Raw genomic sequence first — 20,390 nt, forward strand, 5'->3', positions numbered from 1 at the left:
ATGTATCTGCTAAGGAGAGGTTTCGATACCCTTATAAGGAATGTTTTGTTCCCTTCTCCAACCGATGTGGGATCTCACAACCTACCTCCTTTAGGGCCCAGTGTTTTCGTTGATACACTGCCCGTGTCTGACTATGATATCATTTGTAATAGTCTAAATCCACTGCTAGTAGATATTGTCTGCTTTGGGCCGTTATGTATCGCTATTAGCTTCATAGTTTTTAAAATACGTTTATTAGGGAGAGGTTTTCATACCCTTATAAGAAATGTTTTGTTCCCTCTCTAACCAATATGGGATCTCACAACCTACCTCCTTTGGAGGTACAGTGTTTTTGCTAGCACATTGCCAAGTGTCTAACTCTAATATCACCTGTAACAGTTTAAGTCCACTACTAGTAGATATTGTCCGCTTTGGCCGTTACGTATCGTTATTAGCTTCATAGTTTTTAAAACGCGTCTATTAGGGAGATGTTTTCATACCCTTACAAAGAATGTTTCGTTCCTCTCTCTAACTGATGTGGGATCTCACAATCTACCCCTCTTGGGGGCAGGCATCCTTGCTGGCACACCACCCGATGTCTGGCTCTGATATCATTTGTAACAGTTTAAGTCTACTACTTGCAAATATTATCCATTTGATCTGTTACGTATCGCCGTCAGGTTTACGATTTTTAAAATATGTCCATTAAAGAGTGACTTTCATACTCTAATAAGGAATGTTTTGTTCCCATTTCCAATCGATATGGGATTTTACACTTTCGAACGTAAGGACAACGTCCCGGTTTCATTTCGAACCATTTCAAATGGGATTACGACAATAAATTCATATAAACTTTTGACCGAGACTTCTCGATCGAAGGTACTTATCTTAGCCCGTTAAACTATGTTAGGGTGGTTAAGTAAATCCTAATGAATTACATGGTAAAACTTATAATGTAGCTCATAGAGGTGAAAAGATGAGTGTAAGTAGTGATATTAAAAAGAAAAAGAGTTAGAAGAATGAGAGAGAAAGGGTTGGGGGAGGGGACAAATAATGCAAAGGGGAAGCAGCTGGGGCCAACTCTGACATGAGATCTGTTTCTCAATTATTCAACCTCAAACTTGCATGAATTGGGCGAGCGGGCGAGAATTTGAACTTTTGATATCTTAGTTGAACGGAATTGATAAAGAGGTTGGTCGGTATTTTCGATTAAACGAAAAGTCTATAGATGAAATATATTGTCGGTGAGCTAATTTTTTCTTTCGAACTCGAGGTTTTTTCTAGACACTAGTATAGAAAATCGAAACTAAGGAAAAAAAATTACAATTTATATATAAAACAAGAGAGGTATGTTATAAAGTTATCGAGTCTTCCTCAAAGAGCCTTATAATGTGGATGAGACTTACACACCTTAGATCCATATTAAGAGTATTCTTATCAATATTGCTATTTTCACTCGTTATTTATTTTCTTCTATATTTTCAACATCATTTTCATCAAAAAAAAAAAAAAAAACGTGACCCTTCTTTCTATCTACAACCTCTCACCAAAGCTCGTGCTTATATCAGAGTCATCTTCACCCTCATCATCAATTTCTTAAACATTTAGACTTCAACGACAGTAGAATATTCTTAATGAACGGACTACAGGTGGAGGGTTATGAGATTGTTCACTCAATCTCGAGGGAAGGACTCAGATATCAGCCATTGTAGTTCACTCAATCCCGAGAGAGGACTCAAGTATCAACCTCGGACTAATTACCTTCATCAACATGTTCTCAGTCTTAGCTACAAAAATCATATCAAAGCTACGAAAATCTATGAAATGAACAAATTGACCCATGATGTAGGGGTATGGTGCTAATACATTCATCCATTCCCATCCATTAAATTCAAAACAATTGGAATTCATTACAAAATTTATCATTTTTATAATATATTATTTTATAGGCACTCAAATTTCAAGCTTCCAAGGAGTGTCCGTTGCAGGACCCCTACAATGGGGGAGGAGCTGCCGACTGTTCTTTTCCATTTTTTTAAATCCAAGCGAGCCTCCCTAAGATTTGAATTTCGAAACCCTTGGCCGCCGCCATCGCTTTCTAACGGCCTCCTTTACTGTCCTTCAAAGATGACTCTCTCAGCTCCCCTTCCCTCTTTGTAAGCGATTCATTTTTCTTGCTCTTCTTTTTGGATTTCTTGTATTTCCTATGAAACAAGCTTTAATTTCAGTGTTTCCCTGCTGATTTTTTTTTTGTATTTTGGTTCATATCTGATCTCTACAACTCAAGAACTCTGTTGGGTATCCTAAATTTACTAAATTAATACTCATTGAGAATCATGGGTTTGTGTTCTTCTGAGAATCGAATCATGGGTTTGTGTTCTTCTGAAAATGGAATCATGGGTTTGTGTTCTTCTGAGAATCGAATCATGGGTTTGTGTTCTTCTGAAAATCCCCGTTGCCATGACTGCTATGGCACTAATACCAAGCCCACGCAAAAGGGTGAAGGAAATGGTGGTGGAGGAGTCCATTTTCAGCCACTTGGATTTGCTAATGATATCAATAACAGCGATGGTGATGAGATTTTGAAGCTTTTTGACATACTTTCTTCTTTGAAATTTGCCTATTTGCAGTTTCAGAAAGCTCATATACCCTATGAGCCAAAGAAGATCATTGTTGCTGATGAACTTATTGTAACTCAGCTGGAAGCTCTCTGGAAGATCAAACGTGCATTGAAACAGAACCATTTCAATGCAATTGAGTCCAAAAGCTTCCAACATGATGTTCTTAAGGAGAAAGTTAGATATCAAGAGAGGCTATTGGAAGAGTTAAAATCTAAGTTGGAAGCTCAAAACATTGAAGCTCGTTCCTTGAAGCAACGGCTTCAAGATTTGGATTCGAGGAATGAAATGTTGGGCGAGAAAATTATGAAAAGGGGAGCAAGTTCTTCATCCATCAATGGTTTTGAAGAAACATTCATTGCCACTTACAAATCCATTCATGATTTTGCTAAACCATTAATAGCTTTGATGAAAGCTTCAGGGTGGGATCTTGATGTTGCAGCAAAATCTATAGCAGAATCAGCTGTTTTCTTCAAAAGATCAGACAAGAAATATGCATTTGAAGCTTACATAGCTAGAAGAATGTTCTACGAAATGTCGTATGAGCTATGGAATATTGAAGATGTCAAGAAGTTTGATGATCCAATAGAGTTCTTGTTAATGAATCCAAACTCTGAATTTGGTAAGTTTTGTCAGAGAAAGTACCTTTTAGTTGTTCATCCGGTGATGGAAGCTTCATTTTTTGGCAATTTGGATCATAGAACACTCGTGCAGTGTGGCAAGCATCCAAGAACACTGTTCTATCAAATATTTGCAAAAATGGCGAAATGGGTTTGGATCTTAGGAGGCATTGCAGCTTCAGCTAATAAGGCAGAGGCTTTTGTGGTTAGAAGTGATAGCAAGTTCTTGGATACCTTCATGGAATCTGTCAAAGGAGATGAGGAAGTGTTAGAAGGGAGTTGTAGCTACACTGTTGGGTTTATGGTCATGCCTGGATTTAGATTGGGGAAGACATTGATAAAATCTCGGGTTTATGTTTCGAGAAGTAAACTAGAGAGTTGATGATACCGTAACGTCAAACTAACTGGTAACTTAATTGTATGAAATTTTACCACGAGTGAAACTAAGATTGTGGATCAATCGTTGTACATTAGAATTGTGATATAACTAGAAAACTCAGAATCTGTAATGAACTGTTTGTTTTCTTGTTAGCAAGGCTTGAATTTCAAGGGTGGAGGTGTCTTGGTTGATAGTTAAAAGATAGAATGCTCATTCCTCTTAAGGAGTATTGTTTTCATTTTGGTCTGGTTCACAGCCCTTTGGCATGTGGTATGTGTTGTTTTTCTTGGGCTTCTTTGAGGTCAACGTGTTATCCATCCTATGTCCGTGCAACATTTGTTCTAATCCAACGAATAAACCAGTCATTACTAAAAGACTTCACAAATTGTAGATGCCACTCACGTTTTGAGAGAAATAGTTTTATAAAACGTGAGAGAGAAAACAAGTTGAAAACATTGTAGATGCCACTTGTACGAAAACATGTAGGCAAGTGAGTTTACAAGACTTGTCGAGGGAGGTTCGATGACTACTTAGATTATAGTGCATTTTCACTTTGGTAGGATTGGAAATGAAAATAAAATTATTTACCTGGCGTTGTCCTACACAAGCAGTCATGAACGACCTTGTCCTACACAAGCATGCCTAGAAAGTTTATTGAACATGAACAAACATATGCTCTCAGTCCAATGGTGAATGTATAAGTTTCTCTACCTTTTGAGCGCTTTTTGGAGGACTCATGAATCTATTCATTTTCACAATGTAGACATATCATTGAGATAATGTCTCACATTTCACTTAAAAGTCATTTCAAATATACTCGAAAATAGGCTAAAACATCTTTTAAATACAAGTTTAGAGGTTAACATAAAGAAATTCAAGACAACCTTGGAGTAATTTGTAAGTCTAATCATTTAGAAAGAGAAGATCTAATTATGATTATTTGGTCAAATTGTAATAAAGAGTTTGTTAAGATCAAAGATTACCGGAGAACAAGAGAACCGTCACATAAAAGGCAAATGGGGCAGGCTGCTTTTTAATCTCAAACACTATCAAATTCAGATCCGCGGTTTCTGGGAACATAAAGTCACTCCTCCAACACACTATTTGGCCAAAGTTCTCAAGTACAAAAGTGGGAATGACTCTGAGTTAGCTATCAGTCCATTTTCCGCCCGCCATAAATGCTTGCATTCAACATATTTGCCCGCTTAGGATATTGCGAGAGTGACCACTGTTCTCCGGAGCCCCTGAAATTGAACTGAAAAATCAATGCTTTTGGAAAGTTTAAACCTGGACGCCTCCTCACTCTCATGCATGCTTCTGCAGAGTGAAAAATATGATTTTACATTGATGAGGCATTCAATGATGGTCGGTATCATAAAGAGTGAAGACAACAAGTGTTTTTTTTTTTTTTTGGTTAGGAATCACGACCCTCCACAATAGTATGATATTATCTACCTTGAACATAAGCTCTCATGGCTTTACTTTTCGTTTCCTCAAGAGGCCTCGTACGAATAAAGATGTGTTCTTTACTTATAAACCCATGATCATTCCTTAAATTAGCTAACGTGGAACTCCCTCCAACAATTCTCTGTTAGGAATCACGAATCTCTACAATAGTATCATATTGTCTACTTTGAGAATACGCTCTCATGCCTTTACTCTTGATTCCCCCAAAAGGCTTCATACCAACGAAGATGTATTCCTTATTTATAAACTCAAGATCATTCCCTAAATTAGCCAATGTGGGACTCTCTCCCAACGTCCCTGTAACAGTTCCATAATGAATGAGCCTGAAAATTCGCCACAAAACATGCCAATTTATCACCACAAGAAAATTGTTGTTCTGTTCCGTCAGTTGATAGAAATTATAACAGAAACAAAGAAAGAGAAGCCTGCATTTACTATGAAAACAATGACAATGGTTCACATGACAGGCAGTGGCTTCCTTTGCTCGGAACTCACGAGCAATTCCCATCCCCACATTCTCAATAAGATATGTAAATCCACTGCCACCATTGAAACTCTCAACTGTCATTTTACACATGCATGAGCTAGCACCTTGTTGTGTCCCTCAAATTAAAAGCCCGAAGTAGAACTGTAGCATAAAGGGGAAAAGAGAAGTGTTCTCTTGGGTTCAATCAAATGGACTCAGTAGACTAAACTTAACAACTGAACTAACTCAATCTAAGTTTCTCATGCCATAATGCAAATGAATTGTATGGTTGAGTGTTATTTCTTCTTGTTTCAGTAACACCCACCTATGAAAGGAAGATTAGTGAGTGTTAATTTTTGTTGTGGGCATGATTGGTGATCTTTCTGAGCATGCGCTGGGCAGGTGGGCCTGTTGTACATCAAGCAGTCGGGAAGGAAAGGTACATATCATTATGCATAAAGCATCAAATTATGGAAAGCTATACAGCACTCAGCAGACAGATGGGTTGATGGTCTCTTGTTTATTGCAGCTTTTGTAACGAAACAACCAAAATTTCATTGATCAACAGGAAAAGATTGTAAATTCTTGAAATTTCAGCAACATAAATCAATCTCACCAATATGAATGAGGTAATATTTTGGTGGCCACGCCTTTTCATTTTCCAAATCCTAATGAATGATAATGCAGTTTTGAAACCCAATTATGCTTAAAGAAACAGCCGAAATCACTCTGTTCTGTCACAGTGACACAAGTGGCCATATCCTTGGTATGTGTCATTTGGTTAATGCAAGTTTTCTCATAGTTTTTCGTTGCCAAGCTTTTCTTCTGGGCCCGTTTCCTTTTTTCTCCCTTGGCCTCTGACAAACCAAACCCAATCTTTCAGTTTTTCATGTCAGCTTAACTCTCTACACGTATTGTGTTCATATAAAGGGAACGCAAAGCAGCAACTTGAGTAGGAACGAGAAGAGTTGGGTTGGATGGGGAAGTTCAAGTTTAGGCTGTCAGGTATGATACCAAATGCCTGGTTTTATAAGCTCAAAGACATGGGCAGCAACAGATCAAAGCATAACTCCTCTCAATCTCAATCCACCTCCAAGAAAAATCTCAAGTCTAGGACCATGTCGCAGCAGAAACCTCACGTCTTGCAGCCATTTTACTTCACTGAGTTCATCCCAAAACTTCGTGGATTCGACAACTCACCCGTTAACCAGGACTTCTCAGGCACCCATTTTCCTGATCCAGCCAGAAAATCATCGAAGAGAAGATCCAGGAGGAGAACCATTTACAAGCCTTCCCCAAGGGTTGTCAACCCCGTCTCAGCTACCTGCATTTGTCACATCTCTCCCAATTCAGTTGGAACTCTGCTTCGTTCTCCAGATTCCTCATTTTCTTCTATAGAGTGCTCCCCTGGAACTGAGGCCTACGAATCCAGTCTCTCTGAAGCAGAAGGTGCCAACACATTTTCTTCGGACTCCTTCGATGATGTAGCCTCATGGTCCAGCTCCTGCAAATGCACGCTCAGATCTTCAAACAATGATATCATCATAGACATGAATGATGAATTGGTTGGAAGAAAAACTGACAAGCTACATCTACATGAGTCCAACTGGGTCAGAGAGATGAATCAGCTTCCTCCAATATTGAGGAAGCCAATGTCAATCAAACAAAAGGCTAGTAAGGCCGCCAACTTAAGAAGTTTATCCAAGTGGAAAGAAATACAAGAAAACCAATCCCTCTATGTCAAAACGGAGAAAAACATCAGAAATGTGGAGAAACTAAAAACCAGTTTTGTTGCTCGAAAGTCATCTGCAAGTTCGACAAGTGTAGAACTGAGAGCCAATTCGCCGAGGATTGCTAGGAGAAGGATTCAGGGACATGCAAGAAGGAATGTGTCATCCAGAAGTGAACTGAAGAGCAAGAACAGTTGCCTTTCGGAGAGCGTTGCAATGGTCAAGACATCACATAACCCTCAAGAGGACTTCAGAGAATCAATGGTAGAGATGATTATTGAGAATAACATCAGGAATTCCAAGGATTTAGAAGATCTTCTTGCTTGCTACCTCATTCTGAACTCTGACGAATATCATAATCTCATCATCAAGACTTTTGAGCAAATTTGGGTTGATATGGCTGAACTTCATATCTGAAAGCATCTCAGATAATGAAATACTAGAAATACGTATATTCTATCTGCTAAAATAAGACACATGTAGGTTTGTTTTTCTCCCTTCCTCCACTTCTTAAGTGGCTTTTGCTAATAAGTAATATCAAACTTCTATCAAAGCAGGTTGTCAACCTCGAGCTGTAGCCAGTATATTATGTTTGTGTTATTACCAAATCTATGAGATATGTGGCCTTTTCTACATGACTTTGCTTGTTGGTTTCTTTTTGGTTTGTTTGTGGACCAGAAAAGCAAGGTAGTTTTTCAGAACTCCAATTCCTGGAAATGTCATATGTGAAATTTTGCAGGAGAATTTTAGAGAAACAGAAATTACAGCAAATCTACTAAACTTAAGGCAATTGAAGGCCTTGCTCACTCTCTATATCTTATATTGATCTGATATATCACTATTTTTAGATCCAAGTTTGTAAATGAATTTTAACCAAAATGATCTATTTATTAAAACATTTTACCCTTCTAACAATGTAAAAATTTGGTCGTACAGTAAAGAATCAGCTTGGGGTAGGGCCTAAATGTATTTATCTGTTCCAAATTACAATTCAAAGCTTACCTATTATCCTCACTCAAACCTTCTTAAAGTTGAATTTCTGATCTTTCTACCAAGTATTTTCTTTGCCTCTTCAAAAGGTTGTTCAAAAGGACATTGCACCAATGTTTCAAAGATGGCGTATGTATATTCTCTGAAAGAAAATCTTTTGATTCAGTTTCTTTATTTCTTCTTTCGTGGTCGAGGAGACAACGAGCTGCTCTCAAGGATCATATGATTAAAAAAACAAGGAAAGAATAAAATTCAGAAGGTGGACAATAATGGAGGGCCGGACCAGAGCTAATTTAGGATAGAAACGTTTATATAGGTAGCCAGTGAGGCTATAATTAGTGACCCAACCTAACAGTTTCTAGGATTTCTTACAGATAGACACAACTCGTTTGCGTTGTTTCTGTCAAGAAATACTGGGATTCAGCTTCTGTCACTGTCTCATAAAGCTTGTCAAAGCCAACCAAAACTTGTTAAAAAGCTACTAGAATCAAGAATTAGAAAATAGTACTTGTAAAGGTGGAAGCAGGCATCATGATTTCTGCTTATGATCTACTCAAACAACTTTTTGAATCCGATTAACTACATCACATGTTAAGAAGCCAAGTTGGAGATTAAAAGCACAGCAAGCAGGAAGTTATGATTGATAGTGGGGCGAATTAGCCGAAGTAGATGAAAAAGTGCAGGGTAAAAGAATCGAAGACATGAACCAAAACATATTTTAGCATAATGATACGAAATACATACAGAACGAATTCATCGGCCATTGGGAACAATTGAAGAAGGAAATTCGCCGAACGCTTGTACGACATGCAGGGAGAATTCAAGCTCTTCTCAGCGTCCCAATGCCAGAAATCCATATCCCGAATGCGGAAAATAAAACAACAAAAATGAAAGGTCAAGCTCCGATCCGCTGCTATCGTCGTCGGAATATGTCAGAGAATAGTGATGAGACCCCACACATCATCAGATCCAGCGCGGAGTTCTTCATCGCAATTCGTAAAACTGAATTTACAGTGACCGGGAATCGTACCCGGGCCAGTACCATGACAGGGTACCATTCATTCACTAGACCATTAAAATAATAAATAACTAGAAATTACACCTTAAAAAAAAATTATTAAAATTAATAAATAAAAAAAGTCACCTTGTTAATTTATTTAATAACTAATTAAAATTATTTTTCAAAATTGACCGACTACAAATAAAAATGTTTTTTTTTTCAAAAAGAAAATTTAGAGACTTTGTCACCATGGTAAATGCATTAAAAAGGAAAAATTTTAGCGTGCTTACACAGTTAGTAGCGAACTTGTATTGGAAAAAAATGTATTAGTAGCTTACATGTGATGTGAAGGTTTTAATTTTGAAGTTTACAATTCTGGAAGATGCAGTACCAACTTCAGAGACAAAAATTTAGAAAATCTAGACTCGTACCTTTAGAGAAGTAAATTTAGAAAATCTAGACTCGTAACTTTAGAGAAGTAAATTTAGAAAATCTAGACTCGTAACTTTAGAGAAGTTTACAATTCTAAAGAAGCAGTACCAACTTCAGAGACAAATTTAGAAAATCTAGACTTGTAACTCCAACTTCATAGGCGAGCATTGATAGTTTTTGAAAAGTAGAATTATATCATGTATTTTTTCCGTAAAACATAATTCTCCTATTCAAATTGAATCTCCACTTTCAATAAACTTTAAACTTAAAATTGAATTTCACGAATGAGCTCTAAGCTCTAACGCAGATTCTTTCCACCCCAAAAAGTCGTTACAGACAATAACCTTAGTTTTCCATTATTAAATATGAACGTTTGGAAGAAGTTTCAAAGATAAACCAAATCAAAAGAAATCGAAAACTCAAAGAGAGCTTGCTCACCCAACTAGTAAACGTGCATACCTTTAAAAAAATGTAATTTTAATGTAAGAAAGAGAAAAGATAAGAATTATGAAGCAAAGTGGTTTTCCAGAGCATAAATGGGAAGTTAATATCTGTGTGCACAGTCCACATTGGATGGCTGTCTCAAACCTTGAAGCACAAGAAATAGGTTGTACGTTCAACACAGTTGTGTGTGACTTTTGTGCATTCAACATAGGCAGTTTTACAGAGCAGAAAGCACATAACTACTGATGCAATCTATGGTGGTGGTGGTATCTCCCACAGTAAAACACAAGTTCACCTACTCACTCCAATACCCCTCCATTTCCCAGTAAACGGTCAAGGAAGTGTCGGTGGCCATTGATTCTATCAAATATACACAGCTCTTTCTTGGATGCCGTACCTACCAGACCAGCAGCAGCTAGAGACAGAGGTAAAAAGTCCTACACTTCATTGTTGTCTGCTGCATTCACCTCACCTCACCTCACCTCTACTACAACACTCAATGGGAGAGTGGGGGAAAATCTTCATCGTTCTTCAAATGGAAAGCTTGTTCAGCAACAACAACAACCCTGAAATGCCATTTTTTAAAAAAAAATTAAAACGAGTCCATAGAGCATCTTAGTAAACTTTTTAAAAGTTAAATCAGACCTTTCTTGGTTGTTTTCTTCGTCTCGTTTAAGACCTTCCATAGCTGACGACCCAATCCCAGATGATGATGAGCCCTGAAGGTCTGAAGTAACAACTTGCTCTAATGGGCTGCTGCTGCTTGCTTCTGGGATGGTTGCATCACAAGGCTCGGGGTTAATCGGCCAAGGTTCAACAACTTCATCGTGTGGCCAGGAATCATTACTACTACTACCATGCGGAGTTTTCCATCTCGAAAGGTAAGACAAGGGTGGTGGTGAACCTGATGATCCCGTTTTGCCGTTACCAAGAACTGGAAATTCAGCTTCCGAAAATTCAAGGCCGCCTCCCGTATATATGCTGAGTTCTTGTGGAGTTGCGGATGACTGATTATTACTGCAATCTAGCCGTTGCAATTGACTCCGAGTCATCTGTCCTTGACTCTTTCCCTTTGCTTGAGATTGCCTGTCTCTATATGTACAAGTATTCTGCAAACAATCAACTACAACGTCATACAATATCATGGATTTCTGAACATATGCAAGGAGCACAATGATTTCAAACAAAGCGACGAAAATTTTAACGTAGGAGAATGGTTATAAAAAGAAGATGAAGGTTTCATGGAATACCGTCCTAGGGAAGTAAGTACCAATTCCTTGTGGCCTTCTCTTTTCCTCGAAAACAGTACCAAAATTATTCACCGGGTTCGACTGTAGTCCCATGGCGAACCCATTTTGTTCAATTCCAGCAGGTACATTAGGATTGCGTATTTGGGATTGATGGGTGGCTGGCCAAGGATAGTTCCTCTGCCTATGGGGTGACATGGGTGGACTTAATGGTAGTGTTGGAGGGGAAATGTTATACCTGTCACAAATCTGACTATATCTAAGGTTCTTAAAGCAACTATCATAATCCCCGCAAAGGTCTAATAACTTTCCTACATCATCAAAGCTTCCGAGGCCTCCATTGCATCTTTCGTTAAAACCCTTTACGCCATCATTATTAAAGCAATCTTTGGTCATTTGACTGCCTAACAAGCCTAGAAACCCATTCTTTGGGGCACGATAAGTGTTCTCTAAGACCGCATTAGTCTGGTTGGAATGCGAGGAAGACGATTTAGGTGTGTCGTTAGTGCCACTTGTATCAAGAACAACAGCAGTCTCAAGCTTCTGGACGTTCCTTGCGACTTTACGCCCTAGCAAACATAATTTTGTGAAAGAACTTTCAATTACTAATGCCTTTTCATCTCTGATGCATAACGTTGGCTCCAAACATGCTTTGTCTTGAAAATATGTCTTCAATGGTGCAGATGACTGGACAGAAACCCCAAGGCGAGCATCCGAGGTAGGGAATTCGGCATTAGTCCAACAGTGCCTGTCTAAAGTGTTGGCAAAGAACTTCTTAAGTTCAGCTTCCATTCTTTCTTCTGGTAATAAAAGAATCCAACCTAGCTTACGAGCTCCATATTTGAAAGCACTGCGTATTCGGTAAAAATTTCCTACAACATACCAATGATGCATGATCAGAATATGAAGCGTGTGTAATAAGGATAATTGCAACTTGTAATCTAAGTACAAACATAAAGGGAGAACATGACACGAACGCTGCAATATCTTCTCTTTTTCAAAAGATTAGGTTTTGAACTTGGTAAAGATACATTGTCCAAAAGTAAGCCTTTTCAGGAGAAATATATGCACATGTCTGATGGTTACAAAGCTTCTAAATACATAAAGGATTATAAATAAAAATAAACATCCAAACCAACAATCGACTGATAATATATAATACCGACCAAAAGTAAGCCTTTCCAGGAAAAATATGTGCATATGTCAATCTACTCCAATGGTTACAAGCTATTTAGATATATAAAGGATTATAAATAAAATTAAATAGCCAAGACAAGCCAACATTTGACCGATGATACATATAGTATAAACAAAATTTGGAAGACAACTTCCTTTGGAATTTCTCAATTTGTCAATGAATTTGTCTTCTGTATCTTTACGGATTCTCTCATTCTTCAAACCCTTTCTTGGCGTGAATTTCATGATCTTTTATTTATTATTGCAAGGTATTAAATCCTAAGTAGGTGACTACCATGATTTGGCTTATGGTGGTTAATTTCATGCTTCTTTTCGTCATTACCATTTGCTTTTTTTCTTTTCTTTTTATTATTATTATTATTATTATTTTTTTTTTTTTTGCACCAACTAGAGGGTATTTTGTAATCTCTTATTTAGGATTGGACTCTCTGTCTGATAGTTCACATTGGAAGACAAAATGGCGTTGGGAGCACAAAAAAAAAAAAAAAAAAAAAAAAATGCACGTCCTATCAGAGAGGGCAGTCACATTTCTTCATGCAAATTCACTCCAAAATGACACTTGCCTACAGCCTACCTCACTACTATAGCCTGCAGAGTACAAGGCATAATTTACTTGTCTGGGATGTATTTCTCTTATTAGCCCTCTTAGTATATACAAAAGGTTTGGTCTAGAGTAAGGGTTTCTGCTACTATAAATGATTGCAGCTGTCATTATTTCCTCAATCCTCTTAATCCCTACTTTCTAAACTTGGTTAGCAGTAGGGGAGAACATCAACTAGAGACTATCCAGCTAAATATAATGTTCAATGTCATGATGGGAAGGAAGGCTCTCCTGGAGGTGGAACATGGTTTAGAGGGAATGGGAGATCAATAGAGGTGGAGGCAATCTGGGGTTGGGTCTCGTCGAGCAGGTTGACTGAACTCAAGGATGCCTCTGTAGGACCTCTTGTCATTCATACTTATGTTAGAAACGGTAGTTGGGGGAAAATGGATTGTAAACCATGAGGTGGGGACCATAGGTTGTGAGTGTACATGCTGTACGGAAAAGTAGTGAAGGTGTGGTTTAGTAGGGATTTGGTGGAGCATCGTGGGGGTATGTTGATTTTGGGGAAGAGTTGTCCTTGTGGAGAGTACCAGCTCTCTCGAATAGCTGGGTGGTATTTTGTGTTTGAGACTATTGCTATATTTCACAAATAAGCTTTAATAACACACTGCCTATTGAGGAACTCTCAATGGAACTCTCAATAAATAGTGTTGGATTCTTGAATTGTCTTTGTGCATTTTTCTGTGTATTTAAGAGGTGATTTGGGTATCAGATATCTAACAAACTGGTACCAAAGCACGTTTTTTCACCCTGAGGAAAACACGACAAATGGGTTGAGGCAAGTAGAAGAGAGACTAGAAAGGGTGAAGAAAGAAATTACTTAGATAAAATAGGTTTTAGCAAGTCTAGAAAAAGAACCTGGAGATTGTCTATAGATACGAAGGAGAATAAAAGACCGATGGTTTTAATGATTGCTGAGAAAACAACAGAGATGAAAATCATCAGTTATGACCACAAGCCGATCCTTGTTGTATATGAAAGAGGGGGAGTGTTCCGAGATGAAAAAGCAGACAGAGATGGAAAAAAGAATTGACCCAAGGTAGGCGAATGAGGCAAGTAGTGATCGAAGCAAATTCAAGAAGTTGGAAATGCAGATTTTCTAAGGTACAAATACACACTCGTGGTTGTTTCATGCTGAATGTGAAGCACTTGAGTTGTAATTCAAAAATACTAGAGGTTATTTGTATTCCTTGAAAACCATTACTTACATCACAATTCAATATCTTTTGGCCCACTATTAGCCAAACGACATGGGCACCAAGGCCAATGTGAGTAAGATTGCCTAGCCATGCTTCAGAATTGGGTCGTGACTAAATTGTCTCTCTTTACCTGCAGACATCAAACCGCATTCTGTAGGCCCCATCCCCTTGACACTACTCAATAGTCTTTTATGGATCACCAGCTAATTCCAGTTGCATGTTCAGTTTGTTCAATCTTTTGATACAGGTGATTCAATAGAATTCCATTTTCTCCTGTCATTAACCTTGTATTTGTTTTTCCTTCATCTTACTCATCATTTTGCTTTTGTCATAGTTTTCTATTTGATTAATGTGGTTGTGTGTTTCAAGATTTCATTGCCAAAATTTTAACTACCTGATTATGCAAGAATTGGCTTCCAATCGTTTGAAAGTTCAAAGCTACATGGGGCATAGATGATGAGTGCAAACAATTGATTAAAAAGGTAAAAGAAAGAGAGTTAATGTGAGTTTATTAACTTAATTTTCCTCAGAACAACCAAGAATCAGAAATCCACTTCGGTGAATACTGATATTCCACTTATTTGAACGTGTGTCCATTGAATTTGTTTCCCCTTTGGTTGGGACAGATCTTCTAATAGATTTGGCTCACACAGAGCTCCATCTCCGGTGAACTTCATCTTCTAGGAAAAAATTCTAATAACATTGTGGGTACGCTCTGTTCTCCACGAGGTGCAGAGATATGCTCAATTGTTTGTTCTAGGGTTCAAATCCTCTGGAGTTATTCTTTTGATAACCCTTGCAATTTGTTGGTAAGGTCCAACTACCCTTCCCACTTCTTCTGCACCATTTTCCTAGTTTCCCCAAGCTTGCTCTAATTCCAATATATTAGGTATATTCCAATTGTTTACTTTGAAAGATGCACAAAATGGTGCTGACAGCTCATAAACAAAAAGCACAGCCTTTGAGTGGGCTGGCTCGCTCTCCCCAACGAAAATTCACTCCAAACAGAGTTCCCCCACCCACCAACAAGCACAAGGCATAGCCAACTGGCCAGGGATTTATTCCCTTTCCCCTCTTTCTACATATGAGTTGTTGCTCAGGGTTTTAAGATTCTCCCCCTCGGTAATTTCATTTAATGAATGAATTTTGTATCTCATGAACGGATAAAAAAAACATTCTCAAACGATAATATTTTATGAAACTTTTAAAACAAACATGTCAAATATAAAAGTAAAATAAAACAAAAGACTTCGTAAAGCTTCTCAAATTCCATGCAATTCAACTTTCAACGTTCATTTGAATTTTTACCAAACTCTTTTATAGCGATGTTGAAAGAAATGAAATAATTCATCATACTAAGAGAAACTACAGAAACTTTTTTGCATTAAGATCTTGGGGTGGGGTTGGGGGTGCACCGGAAGGGAAGGGGTTTACTCTGCAATAAAATTTTATGTACCATTAACCAATTCCACAGCAACAGCGAGAATATCAGGATTAGAAAAAAGAAAAGGTCAAGGAAACTACACGCACTTTTTAAAGCAATAAACACATAGAAAGCAGGTAAATACCTCTACTAACACTGCGCCCAAGGTTGTTATTTTCTTTTAGGGGATCAATGATATTCAGATGCTTCAGGGTAAAACCCCTCAAGCTTGGCTCAGACCTCCCAGATGAAATTGAGTACATTTCCATGCAGTTTCTAAGGAAGTCATCTCTCAGCAATAGCTCATGGCCACCATTTTCTGGTGTTTCAGCTGTGCAAACCCACCATAAGTCAAGAAAGCAAAGAGTAACCTATCCAATCTTACAGCAAAATAATTCTTACCCACTATATCAGGTAAGGAAGATTTGCTAACGGGTCCTTGCAGGCTGATACAATAATTTTCCCAATCAAATATGCTGAAGTATTCCAAAAACCTATAGAGGACCTATTTGAACAAGCAAAGCAGAATTAGATAGTGAAACTGACCTATGCAAGTAGATAATTAAATCTTGACTTTAAATGGTTACTCACTGCCAAAGGGCTATGCAAAGAACCATGAAAGAGATGAAAAATATACAGGACAAGTGTTTCCAAAGCATATGTTGATATCAATCCATGGTGAGCGCCAAGAATTCGACTTTCATAATAGCACCAAGCTTTTAACAGAATAATGCTCCTTTTGAAAAGATGATCTTTACCAGCAATACGATCAACCTAATTATAGCCAATATCAAAGCATAAAATTAAGCCACCTAATATAGTAATTCAGGCGTGAAAGCTTAGAATTTTAAAAAATAGTAGTTAACATCCAACCATACCCGTTCAAGAAAACACAGGGTGGAGAGACCTCCCAGCTGATTAAAGGATATATCAACTACTATATTTTGTACTACGCATTTCACAAGCTTAACCTGTCAACAGAAGTACAAAAAGGGAAAATAAATCTTATCCAACCTGAACTAGTAAAAACTTTTTCAGTTTAACAAGAAACACCAGAGACTCCAATCAAGACATAAAAGTATTAACATCCATTTACATCAATGCATTGAAGACCAATCACCTAGGTTAGACCGGAATTGGTTATTAATTTAAAGTTCCATGATACCTCAGATCCATGATTTTAACGATGGTTGAGGGGAAAGGTTGTCACAACTGAAATTTAAATGCTCAAAATCCATCACACAGAGAAGATAATTGTACATTTTGAAAATTCTACGTGGATTTTAAACTTCACCCTCCACAACTTACAGGGACTAGAATGTTCAAGCCAGAATAACAACAGGAATGTTCCCTTTTTTTTTTAAACAATTATTTTTATAATGGATGGATCAGTTTAAAAAAAAAAAAAAAAAAAAAAAAAAAAGTTAGAAATACAGTTACACTTTGAACTGATTATTTCAGTGTTTGAACCAATAATAATACAATATCATATTCCCTAGGCAGAATTATGAAATAAATTGTTTAACCCAAGAAATATTGACCACCCATTGAGACGAGCTTGAAGCTACTGCAGGTTTTGAATAATATGTAGAAACAGAACATACAACCTCCAGCTCAACCATGCATAAAAAATCTCAGAAGATATCTATAAGAGAACTAAAATAATGCCTCACCAAATTTCTAATATAAAGCCATAGGCAATCATAAGAAAAATAAAGTCAAACGAAAGTTAAAAAAAAAAAAAAAAAAAAAAAAAAAAAAAAAAAAAAAGAAAANACCATAATTTCATGGTTCAATTCTTTCTTTCCTTGCGTTTTTCTTTGTTTCTTTGTTTCTTTCTTTATTTATCAATTTATTTTTATCTAGAGAGTAGGGTAGGGTGGAACCTCAGCATCAATGCAATGAACATCCTTCACTTCAAACTGAGAAGCCCCATTTAATTCTTGTTCCTTAAGAACAGCATGAATGTCAGAAACCACAGCACTCTCTGTGTTTGCACAGCAGATGGCAGTCAAATCTATATCTCCATCAGGAATATACGTTTTGAGTGGCACAGAACCATATGGAAATACCTGGTAGTGAAGCCAAATGAATCATATTGAATTGAAAACCCATCAAAAGTACAATCAGCTAAACACAATTCATCTTTAGTTCAACGGAAAAAAACAATGTTTTTAATGTATATCATGAGCAATGTGCGTAAGCAATTCAATGCACAAAGATAAACAGAAACAGTCATCACATTACAAAATTAAGAAAATAAGCAAATATAAATCTATAAACACAATTCACTTGGAAAAGTTACCTCACATCCGATACGAGTTCTGATCAATCCTTGAACATAATCAACAATCTCCTGTCTCTTCTGCTCGGCCACGCAAGTGGGCTGAATTCTACGAAGGATACAACCAGCAGTATTTTCGGCTCTTAACCAATTTTCAGAAGTAATTAACGACGGATCAGAATTCAATGTGGGAAATGGCAATCTTGACAAATGGGGGCAGGAATAATCGCCACCCAATAAGATGCCATGGTGCCGAGGCGAACAGACTTGGAGATCACTCATGTAATTAATCAAGAGAAAATCGAAGAAACTAATAAACGCAGCAAGAAAAGGGCATTATCCAGGTTTAAGGAAGCGCCGAGAAAAACAAGAAAATGGGAATTTCAAGACGGGTCCATTAATAATGCAAAGGACAGAATTAACCGACGACCCAATAAAAGAAAGAGAAAGAATCAAGAGAAGGAGAGAAGAAGAAGAACAAAGAGTTGGATGAAATGGCAATGTGATCCCAGAATCGGAGACCCAGATGGTGGGTGGCGGAGTAGTATCCAGTGGGCGTATGGGATACACAAATTTGGGTGGAAGAAACGGAATGCGACACAGCGCGCAATGGAAAAGAAGAAATGGAACGTCAAACCTCACCGCGTTGATTTGTTGAAAAAGTCTCGGTTTGTGGGTTCGGGGACGTCGTTTTATGGGGGGGAAACAGAAAGCCTCCCTCTTCCGCTGTGCCCTTCGCTTGGCTTGGCTTGGCTTGGCTTGGCCTTCCCCTCCCCGCGCTCGCGCCCTTGCCGTGAATAATCTCGCAGCAGGTAAAACTAAAACAGCAGCGGCGATTGTGAGCTCTATTTTTCTCCTTCTCTTTGCCCATTATGGTAATTATCGGTTTGGCATAAACCGCCCTCGGTTACTGAAAATCATTAAACAAAATCATTAGGCTATGAGGTTGTCAAGAGCTATAATACAAGATTTAGAATTAGAATTAGAATTAGAATTAGATTTAGATGTACAGCAGTTTTGGTTAAGGATGGCCAACCAAACGGCTAAGTCAAAAACTCCATCCTTTCCCATGTCGTCGTCTTCCAATCTGATGCGATTGTCCCATTATAGTTTTGGCTTTTCTTCCGCATTTGCCGCACGCAGTCTACAAGAAAAGATGGTTCATTACTTCACCACCATTGCATACATAGAACATACAAAAAGTCTACGCATATCACGTAGCTCATTTCATTTTGTCTCTTTCCAATGTGCCTGACTTCAACCTTCCTATTTAACACATACAACAATGATTTCTTTTTCTCATAGATACAGCCTGCCTTCCCCTCTTCCATTCAAGATTAATGTTCGTGCCATGTGTGCCCGTGTGTGTCCATGTGCCCGTGTGTGCCCGTGTGTGCTCGTGTGTGGGCAAAATTGTGAACAATAACAGAGGATTTGAACATAGATATTACAAGAACATGAGCTGTAAAAGGCATATGACTGGGGAAAAACCGAACCCAGATGGCCAAAGAAAGATACATTTCATCTCATTACAAGGCTTGAACATCCATGCATACAAGGATGTTCATTATTCAATATTTCACCAGAAAACAGCTAAAAGAAGATTCAACAAACGGACCCAAGGGTCTTTTTTCTCAACGACTCTCAACTAGGGGAGCTTCTTTGGCGAAAATCTCATCAGCATACTTCCAGTTTATGACTTTCCATATGTTCTTCAGATAGTCTGGTCTGACATTTTTGTACTGTATCATGGAAAATTTGAAAAGATTAATTAAGTAGGCAGCAAAATATAGGCAGTTAATAATTGCAGGCCAAATATGATGGATGCCTATTATAACATTCATTTTCTTTTTTAAAAGTCTAAACCCGCCACAAGACCCATGGAAACATCAAAGGTTTTTGGTACTAAGCTCGCCCATAGATTCGAAAAATGCGACCTTAGGGTAGATGCTACAAGTGATACACAGAGACTGCTGGCCTTAGCCAACAAGGCCATCCCTTGGGGATGTTATATATGTATAACATATATGCACATTTCCTCCACAAGTTATTTATCACCAAATTCCATCCATTTAAAAGCATCACTACCAAGTACCCCAACCACCACAGTAAATTGTAAAAATGTAACAGCCCAAATTCACTGCTAGCAGATGTTGTCCTCTATGGACTTTCCCTCTCGGGCTTCCCATCAAGGTTTTTAAAACGTGCCTGCTAGGGAGAGGTTTCCATACCCTTAAAAGGAATGTTTCGTTCTCCTCCTCAACCGATGTGGGATCTCACCATCCATCCCCCCCCCCCCCCCCCCCCCCCC

The 20,390-nt window shown here is 38.0% G+C and overlaps 4 protein-coding genes across 6 annotated transcripts in view; 2 read left to right on the forward strand and 2 right to left on the reverse strand.

Annotated features, from left to right (window-relative positions):
• The first annotated feature begins 1,939 nt into the window (after nucleotides 1–1,939).
• On the forward strand, nucleotides 1,940–3,789 carry LOC111492595 (protein GRAVITROPIC IN THE LIGHT 1). 2 transcript variants are annotated; one of them, XM_023141953.1, is made up of 2 exons: nucleotides 1,940–2,178; nucleotides 2,211–3,789. In XM_023141953.1, the coding sequence occupies exon 2, from the start codon at nucleotides 2,316–2,318 to the stop codon at nucleotides 3,597–3,599; it is 1,284 nt and encodes a 427-aa protein (XP_022997721.1). In that variant the 5' UTR covers nucleotides 1,940–2,178; nucleotides 2,211–2,315; the 3' UTR covers nucleotides 3,600–3,789. The 2 variants fall into 2 exon arrangements, with proteins under 2 accessions (XP_022997721.1, XP_022997720.1); XM_023141952.1 differs by having other exon boundaries at nucleotides 1,940–2,175; nucleotides 2,208–3,789.
• Nucleotides 3,790–6,300: 2,511 nt separating this feature from the next.
• On the forward strand, nucleotides 6,301–7,894 carry LOC111492596 (transcription repressor OFP4-like). Its single transcript, XM_023141954.1, has one exon. The coding sequence runs from the start codon at nucleotides 6,507–6,509 to the stop codon at nucleotides 7,674–7,676; it is 1,170 nt and encodes a 389-aa protein (XP_022997722.1). The 5' UTR covers nucleotides 6,301–6,506; the 3' UTR covers nucleotides 7,677–7,894.
• Nucleotides 7,895–10,186: 2,292 nt separating this feature from the next.
• Nucleotides 10,187–19,396, reverse strand: LOC111492589. Of its 2 annotated transcripts, XM_023141942.1 has the most exons (10): nucleotides 19,116–19,396; nucleotides 18,101–18,989; nucleotides 17,682–17,867; nucleotides 16,674–16,766; nucleotides 16,387–16,569; nucleotides 16,198–16,300; nucleotides 15,941–16,126; nucleotides 11,376–12,244; nucleotides 10,771–11,234; nucleotides 10,187–10,691 (listed from the first exon to the last, which is right to left on the reverse strand). In XM_023141942.1, exons 2-10 carry the CDS (start codon nucleotides 18,359–18,361, stop codon nucleotides 10,622–10,624), a joined length of 2,415 nt encoding a protein of 804 aa, XP_022997710.1. In that variant the 5' UTR covers nucleotides 18,362–18,989; nucleotides 19,116–19,396; the 3' UTR covers nucleotides 10,187–10,621. The 2 variants fall into 2 exon arrangements, with proteins under 2 accessions (XP_022997710.1, XP_022997711.1); XM_023141943.1 differs by lacking the exon at nucleotides 19,116–19,396 and having other exon boundaries at nucleotides 18,101–19,015.
• Nucleotides 19,397–19,497: 101 nt separating this feature from the next.
• The window catches only part of LOC111492594, a 24,451-nt gene continuing 23,558 nt past the window's right edge, over nucleotides 19,498–20,390 (reverse strand). Inside the window, exon 10 of the mRNA XM_023141951.1 lies at nucleotides 19,498–19,821. Coding sequence (XP_022997719.1) covers nucleotides 19,714–19,821 — 108 coding nt within the window. The 3' untranslated portion in view covers nucleotides 19,498–19,713. The remainder of the gene's footprint in view (nucleotides 19,822–20,390) is intronic.

This window comes from Cucurbita maxima, unplaced genomic scaffold, assembly GCF_002738345.1.
Source record: "Cucurbita maxima cultivar Rimu unplaced genomic scaffold, Cmax_1.0 Cma_Scf00018, whole genome shotgun sequence".
NCBI classification, from domain to species: domain Eukaryota; kingdom Viridiplantae; phylum Streptophyta; class Magnoliopsida; order Cucurbitales; family Cucurbitaceae; genus Cucurbita; species Cucurbita maxima.

Bases quoted from the DNA above. Each gene is read 5' to 3' on its own strand.
- LOC111492596 (XM_023141954.1), top strand. From the start codon at position 6,507: ATGGGGAAGTTCAAGTTTAGGCTGTCAGGTATGATACCAAATGCCTGG.
- LOC111492595 (XM_023141953.1), top strand. From the start codon at position 2,316: ATGGGTTTGTGTTCTTCTGAGAATCGAATCATGGGTTTGTGTTCTTCT.
- LOC111492589 (XM_023141942.1), bottom strand. From the start codon at position 18,361: ATGAGTGATCTCCAAGTCTGTTCGCCTCGGCACCATGGCATCTTATTG. The intron at 17,868-18,100 runs GTAACTTTTCCA...CTTCACTACCAG, and splicing joins GAACTCGTATCGGATGTGAG to GTATTTCCATATGGTTCTGT. The intron at 16,767-17,681 runs GTTCCACCCTAC...TTCTGTTGACAG, and splicing joins TTCATTGCATTGATGCTGAG to GTTAAGCTTGTGAAATGCGT.